This window comes from Portunus trituberculatus, chromosome 41, assembly GCF_017591435.1.
Source record: "Portunus trituberculatus isolate SZX2019 chromosome 41, ASM1759143v1, whole genome shotgun sequence".
Taxonomy (NCBI): domain Eukaryota; kingdom Metazoa; phylum Arthropoda; class Malacostraca; order Decapoda; family Portunidae; genus Portunus; species Portunus trituberculatus.
The window spans coordinates 5,658,791-5,683,050 of NC_059295.1; the positions used below are offsets into that span (position 1 = coordinate 5,658,791).

Sequence of the window (24,260 nt, forward strand, 5' to 3'; positions counted from 1 at the left end):
GTGCAAAGTTGGAGGGTGATATCATCAACGTAGGAGTGGATAGGACAAGAAGTTTGGTTAAGGTAATTAATGAATAATAGAAAGAGAGTGGGTGATAGGATAGAAACCACTATAATAGATTTAGAAGAACAGTGGCTGTCTACCACAACAGTTATAAAATGGTCAGAAAGAAACTAAAGTTGCAGAGATAAGGATAGAAACCGTAGGAGTACAGTTTTGAATTCAAAGCTATATGCCAGACCCTATCAAAAGCTTTTGATAATGCTACAAAAAATGTTTTACCGAAATTTCTAAAAGAGGATGAACATGACTTAGTAAAGAAAGGCAGAAGATCACCAGTAGAGCGAAGTTGACGGAAGCCATTCTGGCGATCAGATACAAGATTGTGAAGTGACAGATGTTTAAGAATTTTCCTATTGAGGATAGCTTAAAAAAAACTTTAGGTAAACAAGAAATTATTGCTTTAGAACGGTAGTTTGTGGGATTAGAATGGTCACCCTTTTTAGGAATAGGCTGAACATAGGCAAACTTCCAGCAAGAAGGAATATATATATACATATATATATATATATATATATATATATATATATATATATATATATATATATATATATATATATATATATAAATGGAACTCATAATCCATACATGAACAGATAAGGCCACAGTACAGAGTATAGAGGGGGGGATGAAATAACTGGTGGAAACGACTCCTAGAACCTTATTTAACTATAGATTATTTTCCAGTTGAAACAATTAATTGGAAAATGCATATTAATCAAAAGTAGGTAATAACGTTCAAATCAGTATTAATGAGGTGCAACTTTTCAGTGCCCGCCTCGTAACATCACGGATGCACTAATATAAAAACTTTATAATCACCTCAATTATTACAGATCAACAAACTACTCGTCATAACTCTCAAAACGTGATTTCCATCACATATATAATGAAGAAGCTGTTTTAAAGCAACACTGCTTAGCAACTCAATCCTGTTAATCCTCAGGTTTTAGCAAGCTTCAAAAGAAATGAACTCACATCACTCAAACTAAAAACACCCAGGAGAGATGATTCCACTTTTCTTCCCCTCCTTCCTTACTCTTCTCAAGCCTCTCTTTCCCCATTGCTCTTCCCTCCTCCTCCTCCTCCTCCTCCTTCTCTTGCTCTATTACCAAATTACTCTCATCACATCCGCACATTACCCGGTCTGGTACTAATTCATCTCTCTCTCTCTCTCTCTCTCTCTCTCTCTCTCTCTCTCTCTCTCTCTCTCTCTCTCTCTCTCTCTCTCTCTCTCTCTCATTCTTTTTATAGCAGACATGGACTTACTGCCTCAAAACAAAGTAGTACAATATATATATATATATATATATATATATATATATATATATATATATATATATATATATATATATATATATATATATATATATATATATATATATATATATATATATATATATATATATATATATATATATATATATATATATATATATATATATATATATATATATATATATATATATATATATATATATATATATATATATATATATATATATATATATATATATATATATATATATATATATATATATATATATATATATATATATATATATATATATATATATATATATATATATATATATATATATATATATATATATATATATATATATATATATATACACTACACTACAACACCTTACACTTTTACACTCTCTTCAAATCAAAATTTAATAATGGCTTCACCACGCCCTGCCTCGGAGTCCCCTCTGGGAGGGGACCATAAATGTCCCCAGGTCGGACTGCCCTCTGCTGTCGACCTTGGGTGTCTTGACACTTCATCTAATACTTTCACTATCAATTTCTGCAACATTCGTGGCCTTCGTTCTAATTTTCAATCTGTGGAACACCACCTCTCCTCTACTAAACCTCATCTTCTCTTCCTAACTGAAACACAGTTGTCTGTGACTACTGACAGCAGCCCTTTTCTGTTCCCTCCTACTTGCTCTATCCTCATTTTCAATCCAAAGCTGGATGTTGCGCATACGTGCGTAACGACACCACTTGCTCTCGTGCCCACAATCTTGAATCTTCAGAATTTTCTACCATCTGGCTAAGACTTCAATGTCACTCTCTAACTAAATTCATCTGTGCTGTATACCTCTCACCTAATTCCTCTGACTATGTAAAATTCTTTGACTATTTGACTTCCAAGGTGGAGCACATCTTATCTCACTTTCCTTTTGCTGAGATCTCCATTTTAGGGATTTCAATGTTCACCACCAGCTTTGGCTTTCATCTTCTTTCACTGACCAACCTGGTGAACAAACCTTCAACTTTGCTATCCTTCATGACCTAGAGCAGCTAGTGCAGTTCCCTACCCGTATTCCTGACCGCCTTGGAGACACGCCCAACATTCTTGATCTTTTCCTAACCTCCAACCCTTCTGCTTACTCTGTTAAACTTTCCTCTCCGTTGGGCTCCTCCGACCACAATCTAATTTCCGTTACCTGTTCTATCACTCCAGTGCAGCCTCAGGACCCGCCTAAGCGGAGGTGCTTCTGGCATTTTAACTCTGCTAAGTGGGAGGAACTAAGGCAGTACTATTCTGATTTCCTTGGGATGATTATTGTTTTCATGTCAGAGATCCTTCTCTTTGTGCCGAGCGCATAACAGAGGTGATTATCTCTGGCATGGAGCTATACATTCCTCATACTTTCTCTAACCCTAAAGCTAAAAAGCCTTGGTTTAACTCTGCTTGTTCTCGTGCTGTCAATGATAGAGAGGCGGCTCACAAACGGTTCCGTAGCCATCCAACTGCTGAAACTCATGCCCTATATATTTCTGCCCGTAATCATGCCAAATCTATTCTCCAACTTACTAAAAACTCTTTCATCAATAGAAAATGTCAAAGTCTTTCCAATTCTAACTCCTCTCGAGATTTCTGGCATCTAGCCAATAATATCTCTAACAACTTTACTTCTTCGTCTTTCCCTCCTTTACTTCATCCAGATGGCTCTACAGCTGTCTCTTCTTTTCTAAAGCTGAACTCTTCGCTCAAACCTTTGCTACCAACTCAACTTTGGATGATTCTGGGCATATTCCTCCTACTCCTCCACCCTCTGACTACTTCATCCCTAAAATTAAAATTCTTTATAAAGACGTTTTCCTGGCCCTCTCTGGCCTTGATTCTCGGAAGGCTTACGGTCCGGATGGAGTCCCTCCTGTTGTTCTCAAAACTGTGCTTCCGAACTCGCTCACTGCCTGGTCAAACTCTTTCATCTGTGTCTCTACTTCTATTTATCCTTCTTGCTGGAAGTTTGCTCACATTCAACCTGTCCCTAAAAAGGTGACCACTCCAATCCTTCTAACTACCGCCCTATAGCTTTGATTTCCTGCCTTTCTAAAGCCTTTGAGTCTATCCTTAATAGGAAGATAATGAGGCATCTATCAGCTCACAACCTTCTCTCTGATTGCCAGTATGGTTTCCGTAAAGGCAGATCTACTGGTGATCTTCTTACTTTCCTAACTGAATCTTGGTCATCCTCTTTAGGGACTTCGGTGAAACCTTTGCTGTCGGCCTTGACATATCGAAAGCCTTCGATAGAGTCTGGCACAAATCTTTAATTTCTAAACTACCCTCCTACGGATTCTATCCTTCTCTCTGTACCTTCATCTCCAGTTTCCTTTCCGATCGTTCTATTGCTGCTGTAGTAGACGGTCACTGTTCTTCCCTAAAACTATCAACAGTGGTGTTCCACAGGGTTCTGTCCTATCACCCACTCTCTTTCTATTATTCATCAATGATCTCCTAAATCTGACTCAATGCCCTATCCACTCCTATGCTGATGATACCACCTTGCATTATTCAACAGCGTTCAACAGACGCCCAACCCAACAACAATTAAATGACTCAAGGCGAGATGCTATAGGACGCCTAACTTCTGATCTTTCACTTGTTTCTGATTGGGGCAGAGAAAACCTGGTTTTGTTCAATGCCTCAAAACTCAATTTCTACAACTATCTACTCGACATAACCTTCCAGACAACTATCCTCTCTTCTTCAATAACACTCAACTTCCCTCTCCTCTACATTAAACACACTCGGTCTATCCTTCACTAAAAATCTAAACTGGAAATTTCACATCTCTACTCTTGCTAAATCAGCTTCCAAGAAGTTAGGTGTCCTGTGGCGTCTTCGTCCATTTTCTCTCCCTCCCAGCTGCTTGCTCTGTACAGGGCCTTATCCGCCCGTGTATGGAGTATGGCTCTCATGTCTGGGGGATCCACACACAGCTTTACTAAACAAGGTGGAATCTAAAGCTTTTCGTCTTATCAACTCTTCTCCTCTAACTGACTGTCTTGATTCTTTAAGTCACCGCCGCAATGTTGCATCTTTATCTGTCTTCTACCGCTGTTTTCATGCTGTCTGCTCTTCTGAACTTGCTAACTGCATGCCTTCCCCTCCTGCGGCCTCGCTGCACAAGACTCTCTACTTCTTCTCATCCCTATTCTGTCCATCTTCCTAATGCAAGAGTTAACCAGTATCTTCACTCCTTCATTCCCTACACTGGTAAACTCTGGAACTCTCTACCTGTGTCTGTATTTCCACCTGCCTATGACTTAAACTCTTTCAAAAGAGGAGTGTCAAGACACCTCTTACGTTAACTGGACCCTCCTTTTAGATTTTTTTGTTTTTTCTCTTTCTCCTACTTTCCTCTTAACAGGGCCTGGCAACCAGCGGGATTTTTTTTTTCCAACACTTTGTTTTCCCTTGGCCAGTGCCCTTGTAAAAAAAAAAAAAAAAAAAAATATATATATATATATATATATAGTTACTCAACGGGGTCATTTAATCGAAAAGTGTGTCCACCATCCCAGACAGCTGCTTGAGAACTAAGGGAGACCACCATTAACCTGCCAGCTCGTGCTACCCCTATTAGTTCCGCACATGGTCATATCGAAAAAAAAAAAAAAAAAAAGAGGGAGAGGGGTGAGGAATGGCAACAGGGAAGCAGCCTAAACCCCACTCGACCGTTCGACAGCTCTAACTCACAAAAAAATAATAAATAAATGGATAGATGAATAAAAATATATAGATAAATAAATAAAATAAATAAATAAAATAACAATTTTCAACGGATGTTCTATGAAACCGAGAAGAGAGAGAGAGAGAGAGAGAGAGAGAGAGAGAGAGAGAGAGAGAGAGAGAGAGAGAGAGAGAGAGAGAGAGAGAGAAAAGGCCCACTTAGTCGCCAGTTCCTTACAGGTCTGATATAGTAAGTCAAAAGTCTGGGGCAAATGCCTTGAAACCTCCCTCTTAAAATAATGAAGTCTAGTCATAGGAAGTTGGAATTATAGAAGCAGGCAGGGAGTTCCAGATTTTACCAGAGAATGGTATGAAAGATTGAATTTTCTTTTTTTTTTTTTTTATGTAGGAGAGAAGGCCAGCTAATGGGTAACAAAATATTGAAAAAAATAGACCCACTTGAATGTTGGTTTTCTAGAAGATAAGTGAGGGTTAGCTAGAAATTGGGAGCAAATGTCGTGATATCTCCCTCTTAAAATAAGTCAAGTCGTAGGAAGATGGAAATACGGAGGCAGGTAGGGAGTTCCAGAGTTTACCAATGAAAGGTATGAATGATTGAGAGTACTGATTAACTCTTGCGTTAGGGAGTTGGACAGAAAAGGGATGAGAGGAAGAAGAAAGCCTTGTGCAGCGAGGCCGCAGTAGATCAGTAGAATAGTTACCATGAGAATAGCGATAAAAGATAGAAAGAGATGCAACATTTCGGCGGTGAGAAAGAGGCTGAAGACAGTTAGTCAGAGGAGGGGAGTTGATGAGACGAAAAGCTTTTGATTTCACCCTATCTAATAAGATTATGTGAGTGGAACACCCCCAAACATGCGAAGAGTACTCCATACAGGGGTGGATAAGGCTCTTGTACTGGAAGGTTGTGTCTAGTTCATAGACAGAGAAATTGAGTTTTCAGCCATTGAAAACTACTAGATTTTCTCTGCCCCAATCGGAAATCCTTGAAAGATCAGAAGTCAGGCGTTTTGCGTGATCTGTTGACTTCCTGAATGGTTGGCCGTCACTGAAAGGACGTGGAAATTGTAGGATGGAATCGAAACAAATATAGATACGCAATTACTTACGCGTGTGTAATTCACCTCGGTCGTCTGCTGGTCACCCAGTCAGTCTTCACCATTACGGAACGAGCTCAGAGCTCATAGACCGATCTTAGAGTAGGACTGACACCACAACACACTCCACACACCGGGTAAGCGAGGCCACAACCCCTCGAGTTACATCCCGTACCTATTTACTGCTAGGTGAACAGGGGCCACACATTAAGAGCCTTGCCCATTTGCCTCGCCGCTTACCGGGACTCAAACCCGGCCCTCTCGATTGTGAGTCGAGCGTGCTAACCACTACACTACCCGGTTTGTGTGTGTGTGTGTGTATTTCACTGTTTGATCTGCTGCAGTCTCTGACGAGACAGCCAGACGTTACCCTACGGAACGAGGTCAGAGCTCATTATTTCCGATCTTCGGATAGGCTTGAGACCAGGCACACAACACACACCGGGACAACAAGGTCACAACTCCTCGATTTACATCCCGTACCTACTCACTGCTAGGTGAACAGGGGCTACACGTCAAAGGAGACCCACCCAAATATCTCCACCCGGCCGGGGAATCGAACCCCGGTCCTCTGGCTTGTGAAGCCAGCGCTCTAACCACTGAGCTACCGGGTGTGTGTGTGTGTGTGTGTGTGTGTGTGTGTGTTTGTCAAGCAAGTTTGCGTGTAAGTAATTGCGTATCTTTATTTGTTTCGAACCATTTACGCTTCTGGACGTTTTCTGTTAAACTAACCGCTATGGAACGTGTGTTAAGAAAGAAATTCAGATGAGCCACATGTTCCCTCGCTTGAGAGTTGTATCTCAATTAATGTTGAAAAGAGACTTTCATGATATCATTACTTATTCATTTATTATTTTTCTTCAAATTTTGTTCTCATATTGTCTTGTGCAAAAAAATCACATTTCTCTATGATGGATCGCTTTTCGTGTAGTGTAGTGGTTAACACGCTCGGCTCACAATCGAAGAGGGTCCGGGTTCGAGTCTTGGGAAGCGGCGAGGCAATTGGGCAAGCCTCTTAATGTGCTGCCCCTGTTCACCTAGCAGTAAATAGGTACGGGATGTAACTCGAGGGGTTGTGACCTCGCTTACCCGGTGTGTGGAGTGTGTTGTGGTCTCAGTCCTACCCTAAGATCGGTCTATGAGCTCTGAGCTCGTTCCGTAATGGTGTGGACTGACTGGGTGACCAGGAGACGACCGAGGTGAATTACACACGTGTAAGTAATTGCGTATCTATATTTGTTTCGATTCCATCCTACAATTTCCACGTTTTGTTTTCTTGTATTTGATTCTCTCTCTCTCTCTCTCTCTCTCTCTCTCTCTCTCTCTCTCTCTCTCTCTCTCTCTCTCTCTCTCTCTCTCTCTCTCTCTCTCTCTCTCTCTCTCTCTCTCTCTCTCTCTCTCTCTCTCTCTCTCTCTCTCTCTCTCTCTCTCTCTCTCTCTCTCTCTCTCTCTCTCTCTCTCTCTCTCTCTCTCTCTCTCTCTCTCTCTCTCTCTCTCTCTCTCTCTCTCTCTCTCTCTCTCTCTCTCTCTCTCTCTCTCTCTCTCTCTCTCTCTCTCTCTCTCTCTCTCTCTCACTGAGAGGCTGACGAAATGGGTTCATTAGGGACAAGAATTACTGTATTGATTGAAACTGAGGATGTCGCCGTAACAAGCGGGTCACGCAGTGCCCATAACTATTAGGAAAGTTTTAGTTTTCTTAAATTTATTTTTTCTTGAAATAATCTAATTGGACCTTACTAATTATTTAAAATTTAACATTGTGATGGAGATTTTATAAAATATTTTAATGGAATTTTTTCATATTAAAACACGAATAATTTGTCTTCCTCCTGTTTTCAATTAAGTAAATTTAAAATTGCGGTTTTTCTCTTCCATCTTTGATTATGCTTAACTGGTTTCGTCTTCCTTCACTCCTTACGCCTTTTTCCGTCTTTCAACTTTTTCTTATACCTTAAATAATTCAACTTTTTTCTTATTCGTAGTTAATTCTTATAAACCCGATTTAAAAAAAAAACAATTTGCTTTGTGATTCTTTCTCTCTTTTATTTGTGATGCTAATCCTAACCTATTCCACTACCAACACGTTTTTCTTCTCATCCTCATCGTTTTTCCTCCCACAGGTTGGTCGTGGTTGCTATCTTCGTCCATATTGCCAACATTGTAATCATCGCCATTGGCACTTGGGAACCTAAGAAGAAGGATCACCTACAGGCTCCAGAATCTAAAGGAGGCAACATAATGCTCTATTAGAGTCTGAACCTTATATCGCCTCATCCAATCCAGTTCTTCTTTCACTCGTCCTTCTTCTCTCCCTTCCTCTTTGCCTAAACTCTATCCATTCCTTACCTCTTCTTCCACCATGCAGATAGTTATTAAGACACATTACATCGCTCTGATGGCTACAGTAAATAAAAGTAACACTCCAATGAAGGAACAAAGGCTTATGAAGCATGAGTAAATGAAGTGTGTCTTGAGTGTGTTATGAGTCGCCGCTGAAAAGGCTTTGAAGTTTGGTGCTTGGTGCTTGGAAAGAAAACACTAAGATAAAATAAATAAATAAATAAGTAAATGAACCGAGAAAAGAAAAAAATGCATACCAAATGGAAAAAGTGTAAGGTAAATATATGAACACAAGAACAAATTTGATTTAATGTTTTCGCCACTTTTGTTGTTACAGAGCCATGAATACGCAAACTTTCTGTTAAGCCGTGGACAGATGAAAGGAATGGATGCTATGACTGCACATTTTTAGAAACGTCAGTGCTCAGAAAATTAAGCAAGCGTAATATTCATGTCGAGTGTTATTCCCTACACATCAAGCCGGCACGTGAGGTAGGCCCTCAAATCATCGGTATTACAGCCGCTTCAATTCAATGATATAGAATGATGACATAACTCAGCGTTTTTACTACTGCAGGTTTTAGGGAGGAACAACTTAGGAAACAATGTGTGTGTGTGTGTGTGTGTGTGTGTGTGTGTGTGTGTGTGTGTGTGTGTGTGTGTGTGTGTGTGTGTGTGTGTGTGTGTGTGTGTGTGTGTGTGTGTGTGAGTGTTAGAGAGAGAGAGAGAGAGAGAGAGAGAGAGAGAGAGAGAGAGAGAGAGAGAGAGAGTGTGTGTTCCTAGTAAAAAAAAAAAAAAAAAGACTTCTAACAGATGACTGAGTGGCCTGGAAGTGTCTAAGGATTTAAGAAAGTTATATATGTGAGGAAAACATTGATAAGCGTCTCGCCGAAGATCTGTGTCTTCATTTTGCCTGATGCGTGGCAGTCATTTGGCCCTAAAGATTAACTGATTTGTGGCCTTTCATTTTATCGTAGCTGATGCGTCCGCTCACTCTCTCTCTCTCTCTCTCTCTCTCTCTCTCTCTCTCTCTCTCTCTCTCTCTCAAGGTAATACCTTTTAAATATTTATAACTGAGGGCTGTTGCATAATTCAAAGCGACAAAGTTGGTGCACCAGTAAGAAGGAGAAGGAAAGAAGAGTGCCTTCCGAGAAACACAGGACGACGGTGAAGGATATAGAATTCGAAAAAATATCGAGAAAAAAAATGTTACTACTCTCTTATTAGATTATTCAATAGAGGAATAAAAAAAATACTGCAACTAAAGTATGAGAGAGAGAGAGAGAGAGAGAGAGAGAGAGAGAGAGAGAGAGAGAGAGAGAGAGAGAGAGAGAATTATACTGTATTACCAAACGTTGCAGATCTGTATCATACTATGTCGACGTTCATTTAACTCATCACTTGCTCAAAGACGGACCATGATAAGTGGATACTGACCGCTATCTAGAAAGACGGTGGAAGTCACTGTAGACAAACCAATGTCAGTCTTGCCAGGCACCAGGGAAACAGTAGTCGTTAGTTATAACATGGTACGAAAACAGTATCAATTATACCTGTTATAGATGCATGGGTGAATGACCTACGGCGAAGAAAAAAATGGTCCAAGGAATAGAAAGGAAAAGGTAAATATAGTAATTCATCTCTCAATTATATTTCGTAAAGTAGGATTAATTACTGTCGAAAGAACTTATTTAATAATATGTAAAAAAAAATACAAGTACGAATCTTTATAATTTCTTTTTATTGCTATTTATGTAAAGACTATCACTGAATGAGTAAATATTCTTAGTTCTCCCTAAATATCCAGGTTTCCAGCTACGCATTATGCAAAGTATTTGGGTTATTGTAGTATAAGGATTATAATGTAGATGTTAAATGGGATTATACGAATTTCCATTTATGTTTTTATTGAAGTATCATCGCTACAACCTTAAAAACAAATACCTTTGAGAATCTTATGACGTATATTATAGCCTGTTAAAAGCAATTAAACCAAGACGCCGAAAAGTTAGAGATAAGATGGTGAATTTTTAAACTTGATGCATGGGACGCCCGCATAAGCACACGTAAATGTTGTCTGCTATACTCAATGGTCAAAGAAAGTTTGTGTGTGTGTGTGTGTGTGTGTGTGTGTGTGTGTGTGTGTGTGTGTGTGTGTGTGTGTGTGTGTGTGTGTGTGTGTGTGTGTGTTGGATTTGTACACATTTTATCTATGAAAACTACTAGATGACACATTCACGCAATGCTATGTAGCATGTACAATGACGTTCATCGGTTTCATGCCGTCAGATTTTTGCGGTCAAGAAAAGGTTAACGAGAGAGAGAGAGAGAGAGAGAGAGAGAGAGAGAGAGAGAGAGAGAGAGAGAGAGAGAGAGAGAGAGAGAGAGAGAGAGAGAGAGAGAGAGAGAGAGAGAGAGAGAGAGAGACGAAACTTAAATTCTGTACAAGTTTAACGTTATGTATCTGACTAGAAAGCAGAAATGAGAAGAGGATGAGGGAATGTGATGGTGGCAGAGGTGACGGGAAACTTGGTACTGCCACGCCCCGTCTTCACCTTTCATCTCAGTCTCCCTTGCCTCGTCTCGTGTAAATATTGCGGAGCTGCCCATAGGTCCACGCAGGTGAGCTGAAATCAGTGTTAAACTGTATTGTGTGTGTCAGCATTCTATCTATAAATATTTCTTTGAAAAAGAAATTCCAATAATTTGTTTCGTATAATGATTTCCTCTGCAATCTATAATAAGGATTTGGTACTTAAGCTGTTACTAGTGTATGAATATACTATTATGAATTTGAAGTGTTTTGTATCTTTTGCTGTGAAAGTCCTTTTTGTTAAGCTTACGTCAGCTTGTAGATACATGCATGATTGTAAAATAGTAACAGGCAAAGTGAGTTTAGGAACAGATTGCTTAGTGAAATAAGTGTTTTTGCTTTGTTATTGTAATCGTATTTCCCTGAGAAGGAAAGACCGAAACGAAAAGATGAACGAAAATCTGTAAAAGTATTAAAATGGTTTGCATCCCTGGTCTAATGTCCGAGAACGACGCTCACAGACTGACCGAGCTCGTCGACTGGTAGGTCAGACTAGACTCACCTAGTTACCTGATGTCCGGTGATTGCCAGTGGTCGTACTGTGACTGTCTGGTTCCTTTTCCCGTCCTACACTTGATGGTGGAGTGCCCGAGTTTGGTCGAGACAGCGTTTCTTTGCCGGTGTTGCGGTGGGGATGGGATTTTTAGTGTTAATCGGGTGCTTGGCCCTGCATGGCTTTCCCTAGATTATGATGTGCTGCCATTTCTGAATGAGGATAGCCTCCTCTCTTTATCGTAATGATCTTTGCATTGCGATCCATTTTGCGGTTTGCTTTCTTTTTTTTTTTTTTTTTTTTTTTTTTTAACATTTCTATTGTTTTGTTTTGATGTTTTTTTTGGCTTCTTAAGATTTTAGTTTTGTCTATTTTTGTCTGTTGGCTGCGTTTCAGCTAATTATCTTTTGACAGCGGTGCCATATGACCCTGACTGTTGCGGCGCCTTACCTCAATCACTCTCATTCACACACTCACTCCCAGTTACAAACTGGAAATATTCGTGCATTATTTCAAATTTTCAAAATTTTGCCCCTTTCCTTTCCTTACTGTGTATAGTATGCACGGTAGACTGGTCTTTTATCCCAATATCTACCCAGATCTGAAGGCCTTGGCATTGAACTTAACAAACCGATACAGATTCGCCAATTACATCAATTATGCTTCAGGAACGTTCTCTAGGCAGTGTGTTCAGTGGAAGATAACCCAAAGATATTAAAGGCGAAGATGCAAATGAAAACGGATTGAAGTTTTCTAGACGGGCTGAACAAAGAATATGCAATCCAACCAAGATCACGGTATTTATCGGTTTTCCTGAATTTAGATCTTATCATTATGCACTTGTAAAGAAACTAATGAAGCAGTGGAAAGGATTCTGATGCTGGTGGGCACTCGAGGGTGCTTTTTAAAATGGAGTTAAGGCTCTCTAATGCACGACAGACTACATAGTTATGTAGGTATACTGATATATTGATCATGGATAAAAAAAAAAAAAATCTGTCGTATTGGATTTCTGATAGACGACTGCAACCTAAAAAAACAAACAAACCCATCATTTCACGATAAAGACAGGATCCGACAAGTCACTTGCTCTCACCAATGCAACACTCACGTTCTTACAGACACCCTCTCTGATGGTATCCTTGGTGCAGATTATAGGAGAGGAGCTAATTTTCAGTGTTCGCAGGCTGGTTTAATTCAGGAGTGGGTGGGTCAGTATCGTCTCTCTGTACAGAGAAGTCGTATCTAAACACTATATCACGATGTATCTACTGATTTACTATGGTTTTAATCCTTCCAGTATTTTTCTGTGGTCATTTTACTGTGGTATTTCTTTATAGTTACTTGAGTAAGACTAATATCATATATATATATATATATATATATATATATATATATATATATATATATATATATATATATATATATATATATATATATATATATATTATTATTATTATTATTATTATCATTATTATTATTATTAATATGGTCGCCTGGTGTACCAAGCTCTTTCATTTTTAGACTTTAATACAGCACAAAAACATTAACGCACATTTCTTCTCACCTCTGCAGAGGTTAATGCTTCAAAAAGAAAGGATAGGCCTACAGCTATTTTTGTTCTGGTTTCTTTATGAAAAAAAAAAATAATAAATAAATTGCGGCCGAAACTGAAATAGCCCGAGGGTGCTGCACTGCTTCCATCACCGTATACCTAAGCTGTGTCTTGCCATAGTCTGAATATGGTATGCCTTTAGAGTAAAAAATATTCGTCAGGATGGCTATTGTTCATTAGGTAGTCTCTGTTAGGCATTTGTGATGCTGAAAACGTCTATGCAGGTTGACAATAGACAATCTCATTATAAGACTTTTGATTTCTAAGTTACGAAAATAAACTCATTTATAGGGCTTTATATGTTCATGGTTTCTTGTAATCTACTTCCGAGTCTAGAAGGAAAGAAATATCATACTTACTTTGAGTTATCAATGGGACCGATCGCGATCTGCTATGTAGGTGCCTTCAACCGCCAGATGGATTAATTATTTCACAGCAAGTTGGTCAACTGGAACGTACTTTTCTGCACGTTTTGTAAATATTAAATGGTTTAATAAAATAATTATAATCTTTCTAAGAATGTACTCATGGCATATAAGCTAAAAAAGTGGAAATATTTATATATATGTAGAACGCTCTTCTTTACCATCTCCATTTCTGGGACAAAAAATAGAAAGATCATTAATGGGAAAAGCTTATTTTCAATGCTTTTTCTTTCCATAAAATTTAATATGAATTACATTCATACAGAAAATCACAACAATTAATAGTCTTAAGAAATTAACAGTATAGAGGATATTGTCTACCATGCACCGAGATTGTTCTATCGAAAAGTAAACAAATCTAGCGTGTTAAGAGCCATCGCCACTCGCTTCCAGTCGCTGTATTCAAATAACTCAGGATCAGGATGGGATGGTGATGGTCCCTTATTCCAGTTTATAAAATGTTTTGAGCAAACTGCGTGGAACTTGGATGCCTTCCAGGTCGGCCCGCGCTTACACATTGTTTCCCAAAGTCGTCTCCGTGCTGCATCTTTTTTCTGGGAAAGATACTCCAGCCTTTCACGTCTCTATCTCGCTTGCGCGAAGTCGATTTGCAGTCTGCAACTGCACACGTATACACTGGCATAGCGTCTGAAGTATATTTGGTGACTCCAACAGGATCCGGGCCGCTCTTGTTGTGATTCAGTTACGAAAATTCGGTTTCGGTAATGTTGGCCAGGTTATTTCGGCACAGACTCAGAAAATCGTTTTGTTTTTTAAATGCTACTCAGTGATATTTGCTCTGCGCTTTTTGAGTGGAGCATTATCCTATGCAGAAACTCTGAAAAATTTGTGATAAGGTATATATGTACTATTAGACTTACACTGGTACATCCAGACTTTGCACCATTAGGAAAATATATTTGCATATTTTTTTGTCATTTTCAATCAGACACATAGATAAATAGCCAAACGTTTATATTATGAGGTATGTAGGCATGAATATCAATATCAATACATATATATATATATATATATATATATATATATATATATATATATATATATATATATATATATATATTTCAATAGGGCTTCCACAAGAGCAACAGTTCGGCGGGATAGGCAAGACCAACTTGTGAATTAAACCAGCTGGCGAACAATGAAAACTACACAGATAGCGATTGGTGCCATTGAGTAACAAAAGTAATTTTTTCCCGGGGGATAGAGATGGTATAAAAATATCACAATGCATGGTTGTAACCTTAATTTTGCTATTAAAGTGTTTATGTTGTAGATATGTGATTAAAAATACTGAAGCTATATTGATATATCGGTATGTGTCAGTAGAATATTCAAAGATATACGATATCCAGTTAACCAACTTTTCTGGAAATATTACGATATCTGGTGATTCTGGAAACCGCAGCGAGAGTTTGGGTCCTCTCCTATTACGTCGCATTCCATTTTACTCCAGCGTCCCTCTTTGCTCTCAAGGATGTGGAGTAAGATGTTATCAGCGGTGTTTGAGTGATGGTTGTGAAAGTAATGATTATCTCATGACATCACTGCGGGATGGAAAGAGTCTACTGCTAGGTGTGAAATGAGCTTTAAACAGCTCATTTTATGGACGAGAAAACCAGAACTTACGTAACAAGGTAAGTACACACACACACACACACACACACACACACAGAGAGAGAGAGAGAGAGAGAGAGAGAGAGAGAGAGAGAGAGAGAGAGAGAGAGAGAGAGATCAGCCCAAATTCTATAAAATATATATTTCTTCCCAGCTACTTCCTCTACCAAATGAAGAGCTACCACATATAGACGCTGAGCCTGTAGTGGCACTGATCGCCGAACACGTTTCGGGGAGAGCTTTCCAGGAGGAAATCATATAAAGCTTATATCAGTAATAAAAGGAAAACGAAATATATCGCTTACATGTGCATTTTTTATGCAATGAATGAAATAATGGCTTTCTATGTGTTAATACATACTAAATTAGAGAATACTGAATGATTTCATATAATTTATAAATAAACTGCTTGCAAGTTAGGTATGAATAACAAAAGAATATACAGTAGTGCTGTAGATTTGTATTCATCAAATGTATTTAGCACAGCAGATTTGTAAAAGGAGGCAAGACTGCCAGCAGGACAAACCACACACTTCAGCGCCGCAAACGCCCTTCTGTCGGTGTAGTGTGCTGAAATGACATGCCATGTTCTCTTTTTTGTTAGTTCTTTCTCTGTCTCTCTCGGTCCTGCACTGGAACTGGCATTCTTTTTCTTAAACTCTGTCTGTTGCCTCTTATTGCATTAAGAAATGTAGGATAACAAATTTCACATAGCTCGTTTGACTACACATGCACCCAATAAGATGCTTCCCGACCGTTTCTGCTTCTTCCCGCTCAATTCCCTACCAAACCCTGCCCAGTGAACACTTCATCAGTAACTGCTCTGCCGTCGCACAACTTTGTATCCTTTGTGGGTATTTGCTTTTGCTGGACTTGGATTTTTGTAGAACTGACTGGCAAGCCATAAGTTATTTGTGTACAACAACAAAGTTAGTTCATTCGATTCAATCTTTGCTTCTATTGAGTGTGTTCTCGCTTCTACGAATTTGTTTTCATTACAAGTGGGTGCCATATCGGAACGAGGTAGTAGCAAGCATTACTCATCATGGCGTTCATCAGCCAAGAAGGGTGATAAGAACTGTTCCAAAGAACATAGTTCTTAGGTAGTAGCCGTAGAGCTTTCTAATCTAATCATTTCAGATACAAGCACGAAACTCGCATGAACAAACTACTCTATCTCTAAAGCCATTGCGCCTGTCACGCAGCTCATTAGCGACATTGACAGGAGACAGACAATTATTTGACATGTTTGAATCAAAGTTTAAGGCTTTTAGCTGTTACATTTAATTACCTGAATCATGCAAAGCTACATTCATACGAACGATTTTCGCCGGCACATTAAGCACGGCTGCCGCATGGCACCTGGACATCTACGGTGACAATGCGATGTGACTCAGCTGCAGGCCATCCTTCTTAACATCCGCCTCGGTATCTCCTTGTCATATTTGTTAGTGCACCACTCTCTCAAAGATGGACATGAAAAAAACTCATATATAGTGAGAAAACAAAAAAAGTTGTACGTTTTCTTGATTATAGTACTTAGAAAACGAATAAATTTAACCAAAAAACTTCAGATATACCTGTTTTCTTCCATATTTGCTGAAATCATAATTTTGTGAGAAAACCGAAGACATCTGTTTTCCTCAATATTTTGCTAAGAAAACTCATAAATTTAATTATTACAAATACCACGCACCGCACGCGGTAACACCGGATGTGTGAAGGCGACCATAGCAACGCATGACTTCCGAAACCTAGGCAGCATTCCTGTGACCCGATTCCTGTCCTTGCAGTCTGGCTGGCATTATAGCACAGTGCGCCTCCCGGAACGGCAAGGCTACCGTTCTGGTCATAAGGTTGCTTTCACATTAACGATTTTCGACCGTCCGGCACATGCCGCACGGTTTAGCATTGCACTGACTCTTATGGTGTATTATTAACACAAGGCCGAAAGCGGCAGTCTTGCAGTTCCTGGAGCCGCCCGCACCTTGCCATACTGCTAGCAAGAGCACAGAGGCAGGAACGCCGCACACGTGTTTTGGTGATTATGTGTTTGTATAAGCATCTTCACAAAATTCGGTGTTTCCCGCGTGCGGCAAGAGGTACTTCAAATAAGTTTAAGAGTTTACTTAGTAATAAATATATTGACGAAAAACAAAGATATTTATTTTGTTTTTCTCACAAAAGTTATGAATTTTAATAAAAGAATTAAAGAAACAGAAATATGTGATGTTTTGTGACTAAATTTGTTAGTCTTCTTAGTAAAATAATCAGGAAAACATATCTTTTAAGTTTTCTCATAAAATTTATGAATTGATGTCCTTCATTATTGAGAGTTACAAACTTACAACTATAACAAGGAGATACCAAAGCAGATGTTGAGAGAAACAGTCTGCGGCAAACACCGTACTCACACCGTAGATAGCCATGTGCCATGCAGTTGTGCTGCATGTACCGGACCGACGAAAATCGTTCGTGTGAAAGCAGCCTAACGAACAAATATGATAAGGAGATACCGAAGCAGCACGGTTAAACTGTTGGAATTTTTCAAGTTTGGTTTAGCGAAAGAGTGCATTAGTACCACTGATGATCAAGCTTCTATTCAAATTTTTTTTCCACTTATCAAGAAAGGTGGCTCTGCTAGAGTTATGCTGAACTTGAAAGAGTTAAATGAATACATTAATTATCTATGCTCTTTTTAAAATGAAGACCATTAGAAAAGTTTTCCAATTGATGTTTCTAATTTGTTATTTTATGACAATACATTTCATACATGCTTATTTCTCTCTATATGATAAGCCAAAACAAAGAATAAGTTCAGGTTGTTTATCGAATAATTAACATTACTAATTAACTTTACTTTCTCGGGGTCTGTCATTTGCCTCTAGACTTTTTACTATGCTGCTAAAGCTGATTTTAACAAATATAAGTTAATTAAGCAAGCTAATTATTGCTATATTGATGATTACATTTTTTTTTTTTTTTTGCTTCACACAAGAGGAACTTTTACACAAAGCGAAATATGCGATGCAATTCTTTGGCTTACTAGGATTAAAAATTTATGTCAAGAAGCCTATACTTGTTCCTACTCACATAATGGAATATCTTGTCATTCTAGACTTTGTCTGTATGACTCTCACAATATCTGATGAGAAATGAATCAAATCCACTGTTTAGGTCGTTCATTATTGGCCAAGAAAGCTTATATATATTATACATGAATTGTTATCTTTTATTGGAATAACAGTGTTTGTAGCTGTTGCTGTTCCTGAAGGATCTTTAATATATATATATATATATATATATATATATATATATATATATATATATATATATATATATATATATATATATATATTGTTACATTCACCGGTTAAACGGGTAAGATTGGCATCGGGGAGCCGGTGAACAATAACAATAAGAAAAAAAAAAAACTGCAGGTTCAACTGGTGAGAAAATGCAAAGGGGGGCACTTTAAAAAGCTATTTTAATAACCCCATAATGAAACTGACATACACATAGATATAACATGAAACATGAAACTGACATACACATATACATATAACACAGAAATAAATACAACAATAAAGAACCCAACTTAATACCTAACAATAATACTAATCCTATATGGAGACAATGTGGAAAAAACGGACGAGGGGAAGTGATACTTATGCGATGTCGCAGTGGTGAAGTGCTGGATGATGGTTGATCCCACAGTAGTCCAAGAGGCGTTGTAATCACTGGTTGAGGCCTGGACCTCGACTGACTTTCCAGAAAGCCGAGCTTGTTTTAACACTTCCGCTGGAGTCGAATGGGGCCGCGTGAATCCAACTTCGGGACAGTAGCGGGGCTTCATGAGACGGTGACGTGGAGGGTTCATGAGACGGCGGCGTGGAAGGTTCATGAGACGGTGGCGTGGAAGGGGAGGTGGAGAGGTGGCGAACGAGGTAACAAGCGGAGGAGGTGATGGTAGTGGAGTATGTTACGGGCGGGCCGTAACATTTCCTCTCCCCTAAGACCTCCGTAATGGGCTCATGAAGGAGGTGAGACGGGAGATCTTGATAAGGCGTCGGCGATGATGTTGTCCACCCCTTGATATGGTGGACTTCAAGTTGAAGGGTTGAGTTAACAAGGCCCACCTAAGAATGCGTTGGTTTCGGTTCTTCATGGCGTGAAGGAAGGCCAGAGGGTTGTGATCGGTGAAGACCTTCGTAGTTTGAGGACCAGGATGAAGGTAGCACTCAAAACGTTGGAGCGCCAAGACGAGTGCCAGAGCCTCCTTCTCGATGGTGGAGTAGTTGAGTTGGTGCTTCTTCAGCTTGGTGGAGTGATAGGCGATGGGATGGAGGATGCCGCTTGTGGGGTCTGCTTGAAGGAGGACAGCACCCACTCCAACTCCACTCACGTCCACTTGTAGATGGAAGGGGCGGGAGTGATCTGGCTCTGAGGAGAGGAACGCTTTGAGATGTTGGATGGCTTGGTCACAGGTCAGGGTCCAGTGGAAGGGGACGGAAGTGCTGATAAGGTTCGTCAGGGGGGCGGCTAGGGTAGAGAATTTCGTACAGAATAGTCTGTAGAAACCAGCCATCCCCAAGAACCTCATGAGAGCTTTCCTGGTGGTAGGGACAGGGAAGCCAAGGATGGCCTCCACTTTGGCTCCCTTGGGGCGAACCTTGCCGTTCCCCACCACATGTCCCAGGTAGACCACCGTAGACTTCCCGAAGGTGGACTTGGCCAGGTTGATTGTAAGCCCGGCTTCCTGCAACCGACCCATCAGCCTCCGAAGACGGGTCAGATGTGTCACCCAGTCGTTCAAAGTCACTACCAGGTCGTCCAGATAGGCGGATGTTCCCTCCAAGTCATGGGTGGTGTAATTTATAGCCCTCTGGAAGGTGGCGGGAGCATTAGATAAGCCAAAGGGCATCACTGTGTATTGGTATAGTCCGAAAAGGGGTGATGAAGGCGGATATTATTCGGGCCTCGTCCAAGAGGGGAATCTGGTAGTAACCCTTAAGTAAATCTATGGTGGTTACAAATTTGGCTACTCCTATGCTATCTATAAGGTCCTCTATCAAGGGCAATGGGTAGGAGTCTGGCACCGTCACTGTATTTAATTTCCATTAGTCGGTGCAAAATCGACTACTACCATCTGGCTTAGATGTTAACAGGCAGGGAGAAGCCCAGGGGGATATACTAGGTTCTGATGACAGAGCAGATAGTCTACCTCTTTTTTTCATCAAGTCTCTTTTAAGAAGAGGAATTCGATGTCGGACTCTTCCTCGGGGGGCACAGGACCAGACTCCTTCCCTACCAGACATACAGGTACAGTGCGAGACAAGTCGTCCTCTGGTTCTCTGGAGTGGTAAGGTTTCATTAGGTTGATATGAACTAGTTGGGAATCCTTACGACGGTCAGGAGTGTGGACCACATAATTTGATGGACTTAGTTTTTGAGCCACAACATAAGGTCCCATGAACTTACTGTGAAGAGCATTGCCTGGAGTGGGAGAAAAGTAAAACCTTGTCTCCTGGTTTGAAACTTCTCATGACAGATTTGGGAAGAGAATTCTGTTGCATTTTAGTTTGAGATTTGAGGAAGTTTGATTTAGCAAAAGATCTGACTTCACTGATTTTATTCTTAAGGTTACTGATGTAGTCAGACACACTGGGGCTTGAAGGAGTATTTTGAGTAAACCATTGATCCTTTAATATTTTGAGAGGCCCCCTGATCTGTCTACCATAGAGTAATTCAAAAGGGAGTAACCTAAAGAATCTTGAGGAGATTCTCTTAAAGCGAAGAGAAGGAAAGAGATACTTTCATCCCAGTCTCCTTGATGCTCCAAGCAATACTTCTTCATCATGGATTTTAATGTTTGGTGAAACCGCTCCAGACAGCCTTGGGATTGGGGTGGTAAGCCGAGGAGGTTACATGGTCGATGTTTAGCTCATTCACTATCTGTTGGAAAAAATTGCTAGTGAAATTGCTACCCTTGTCAGACTGAATTTGTTTTGGAATTCCTACCGAGGTGAAAAATGTATTAGATGTTTTACAATGGTCTTTGATGTGATGTTCTTAAGAGGAATGCTTCAGGGTACCTGGTAGTGGGATCCATGAGGGTTAACAAATACTGATTCCCTCGTTTGGTTTTGGGTAAGGGCCCTACGCAGTCTAGAACGATCTTTTCGAAGGGCTCCGTCTGAACTGGAATAGGCGTCAGAGGAGCTGGCACAAGGCGTTCGTTAGGCTTACCCACAATTTGACATATGTGACATGTTTTACATAGTGTGACACATCCTTTTTCATTCCTGGCCAAAAAAATGTTGAAGAGCCTTCTTGTAGGTTTTTGGATGCCTAGATGACCTGACAATCCATCATGAGCTAGTTCTATAATGGCTGGTCTTACAGACAAGGGATGACAACTTGATGTGTTTCTGACCAGGTGTCTAGTTGTTTCAGTTCAGGAGGTCTGTAGGCACGCATCAGGACTCCTTCCTGATAATAAAAACAAGGCAATTTAGACATATCCTTTGTAAGATTAAACGAGTACTTACCAAGTATGAAGTTTGATGAGCAATTTCACGAACAATTAACTGCGTCACTGAGGTATTAAACGAGAAGCCCCGGCTACCAGTCCCACGTCAGTCCTTTAGAGAGTAGGTTTGAGGAAGCAGGTTACATACACTACGAAGCTTATTCGAGCCAAGTTCCATGAGTGTCTGGGTTTGGGTTGGGAGGGCGTTTAATACCTCAGTGACGCAGTTAATTGTTCGTGAAATTGCGATCAAACTTCATACTTGGTAAGTACTCGTTTAATCTTACAATTTCACTTCACGACCAATTAACTGACGTCACTCGGTAGTCAACGAGAACTTTAGAGACTTTCCTCAAACCTACCAAGATTTTCATACACCTCACAGATGCTTGATGAGATAGTGCGTAGGATAAAAACGAAACACCACACTGTATTTAGTTAACATATAATGTAACCCAATCCAAGAACAATGGTATACTTTTGCATGTAATACATACAAAGAGGTATATAATACCAAAATCCAAAGAAACATACATAGATGAAAACGAAACCTATGCCTATTGTTAGGACATATACACAACTTATGGTAAGATTGCCCTGGCAAAGTGACCATCTTTAATTATTGGCTTCTTGTAGTACTTGGTAAAAGTTGATTCCTTGGTCCATCCAATGGTCGATAGAATTGTTGACAAAGGTAGCTTTAGTGCTGCTTTACTGGTCGAAGCTGACCTAGTAGAATGAGGGGAAAAGATGTTGAGATTAATACCAGCAGCTTCCATAATACTTTTCGTCCAACGGCGTAAAGTGTCCCTCGAAGCTAATTTTATTGGAGGTTTTGTAGTCAGAAAAAATCTAGTGATTGTGCCCCGAATGTATTTTGTCCTATCGAGATAGTTTACAATAGAGGTGACAACACACAATTTTTTGTCTGAGGGATAGGCATCAAATATCAATTCAGACATATGGGCACCTGGTCTTGAGGTTTTAAGTGGATCACCTATCCTGAAAGTAACTCTTGATTCTGACACAGTCATGTTTCTAGTGTCTAGTAAGTGCAGAGTTTGACCGCGTTGACCAGATAATAATAGCATGAGAACTGTTACTTTCCCTGAAAGCTGAATGAGTGGTAATTCATTATCTAGTCCTAGACTCATTAAGTAATTCAGAACTAATTGTGGATCCCAGGTTGTATGACATCTAGGAAAAGATGGTCTGTCCTGAAAATTGCCTTCATAAATCTGGAGACTAAGGGATGCTGTCCAGCAGGATGCTCGCTTATATTAGCTATGGCAGATATAGCCGACCGTATGGTGTTCATGGTACTGTAGCTTCGTCCCTCCTTCTTAGATTCTGATAATAAGTACTCTAGAAATTCATTCAAAGGTGGGTGAAAGGGATTAATTTTCCTGTAGATGCAAAAACACAACCAGTTTTTGATATGTGGCCCATACTGTCTTTTAGTGCTCTCTCTCCATGATTTAAGTAAAAATTGGGCAACCTCTGTCGAAAGGCCTCGATTTTCGAATGATTCCCTGATAGCATCATTGCTGTCAACACCAACCTTTGTGCCTGTGGATGGGTTAGAGTTGGATTTTGTGGTAGAACTAGGGAATTCCGAGGAAGGAGAACGGGATCGGTCACCAATAACTGAAGAGCTTTGGGGAACCAAAACTGGGTTGGCCACAGTGGTAAAACCATCAGTACTGTTGCCTCCTCTTCTTGCAATTTCTTTAGGGCTCTGGAGATCATACTGAAAGGTGGGAAAGCATACACTTTTTTATTGGTCCAGTTCAATGTAAAGGCATTAATATGTGTGGCAGATGGGTCTGGTTTCCATGAAACGTAGGCAGACACTTGTGCATTGATGCGAGTAGCAAAAAGATCAACCTCAGGTGTAAAATAAAGCTGACAAAGTCTCTTGAAAATATGGGGCCGTAGCATCCACTCGGCATCTAGGTTTTTGACTCTGGATTCCTTGTCTGCTTCCACATTTTGTAGGCCCTCAATATGCTGTGCCGATAAGGTAATTCCCCTTGACTCAGCCCATTCAAAAATTTGTTCTATTAATGTATTAAGGTTAGGCTTAGTGCTACCGCAACGTTCTATACAGGCGACTGTAGTGGAATTGTCAGAGCGAAGGCGGATGTGAGTTTCTTTGGTATCCTTACAAAGGGATCTTAGGCCTAAAAGAATGGCTTTTAATTCCAAGCAGTTGATATGATCCAATTCCTCATGAGCCCAGTGGCCCCGTCTTAGCATCTCCTACTACTGCACCCCAACCTGTCAGGCAGGCATCTGAGAACATAACTAGTTGGGGGGAAGAAGATCTTAGTGATTTTACCTGAGAATCTACATTGTGAATCCACCAATAGATTAGTTCCTAGCATGGTCATCCAAAGTAATTTTTGAATTATAATTACCATGTGTCCTGGTAAGTTCTCTGTTCCGAATTATCTCAAGATATTTGT

At 39.9% G+C, this 24,260-nt stretch overlaps 1 protein-coding gene across 3 annotated transcripts in view; it reads left to right on the forward strand.

Annotated features, from left to right (window-relative positions):
- LOC123516416 (clarin-2-like) overlaps positions 1-24,260 on the forward strand; it is a 366,448-nt gene that overhangs the window by 333,041 nt on the left and 9,147 nt on the right. For 2 of the 3 annotated variants that reach the window (XM_045275681.1, XM_045275679.1), the window contains one exon: positions 8,280-11,297. The exons of the other annotated variant lie outside the window; for it this stretch is intronic. In XM_045275681.1, the coding sequence (XP_045131616.1) occupies positions 8,280-8,409 (130 nt within the window). In that variant the 3' untranslated portion in view covers positions 8,410-11,297. Of the gene's footprint in view, positions 1-8,279; positions 11,298-24,260 lie in introns of those variants that run through there. 3 annotated transcript variants of the gene reach the window in all.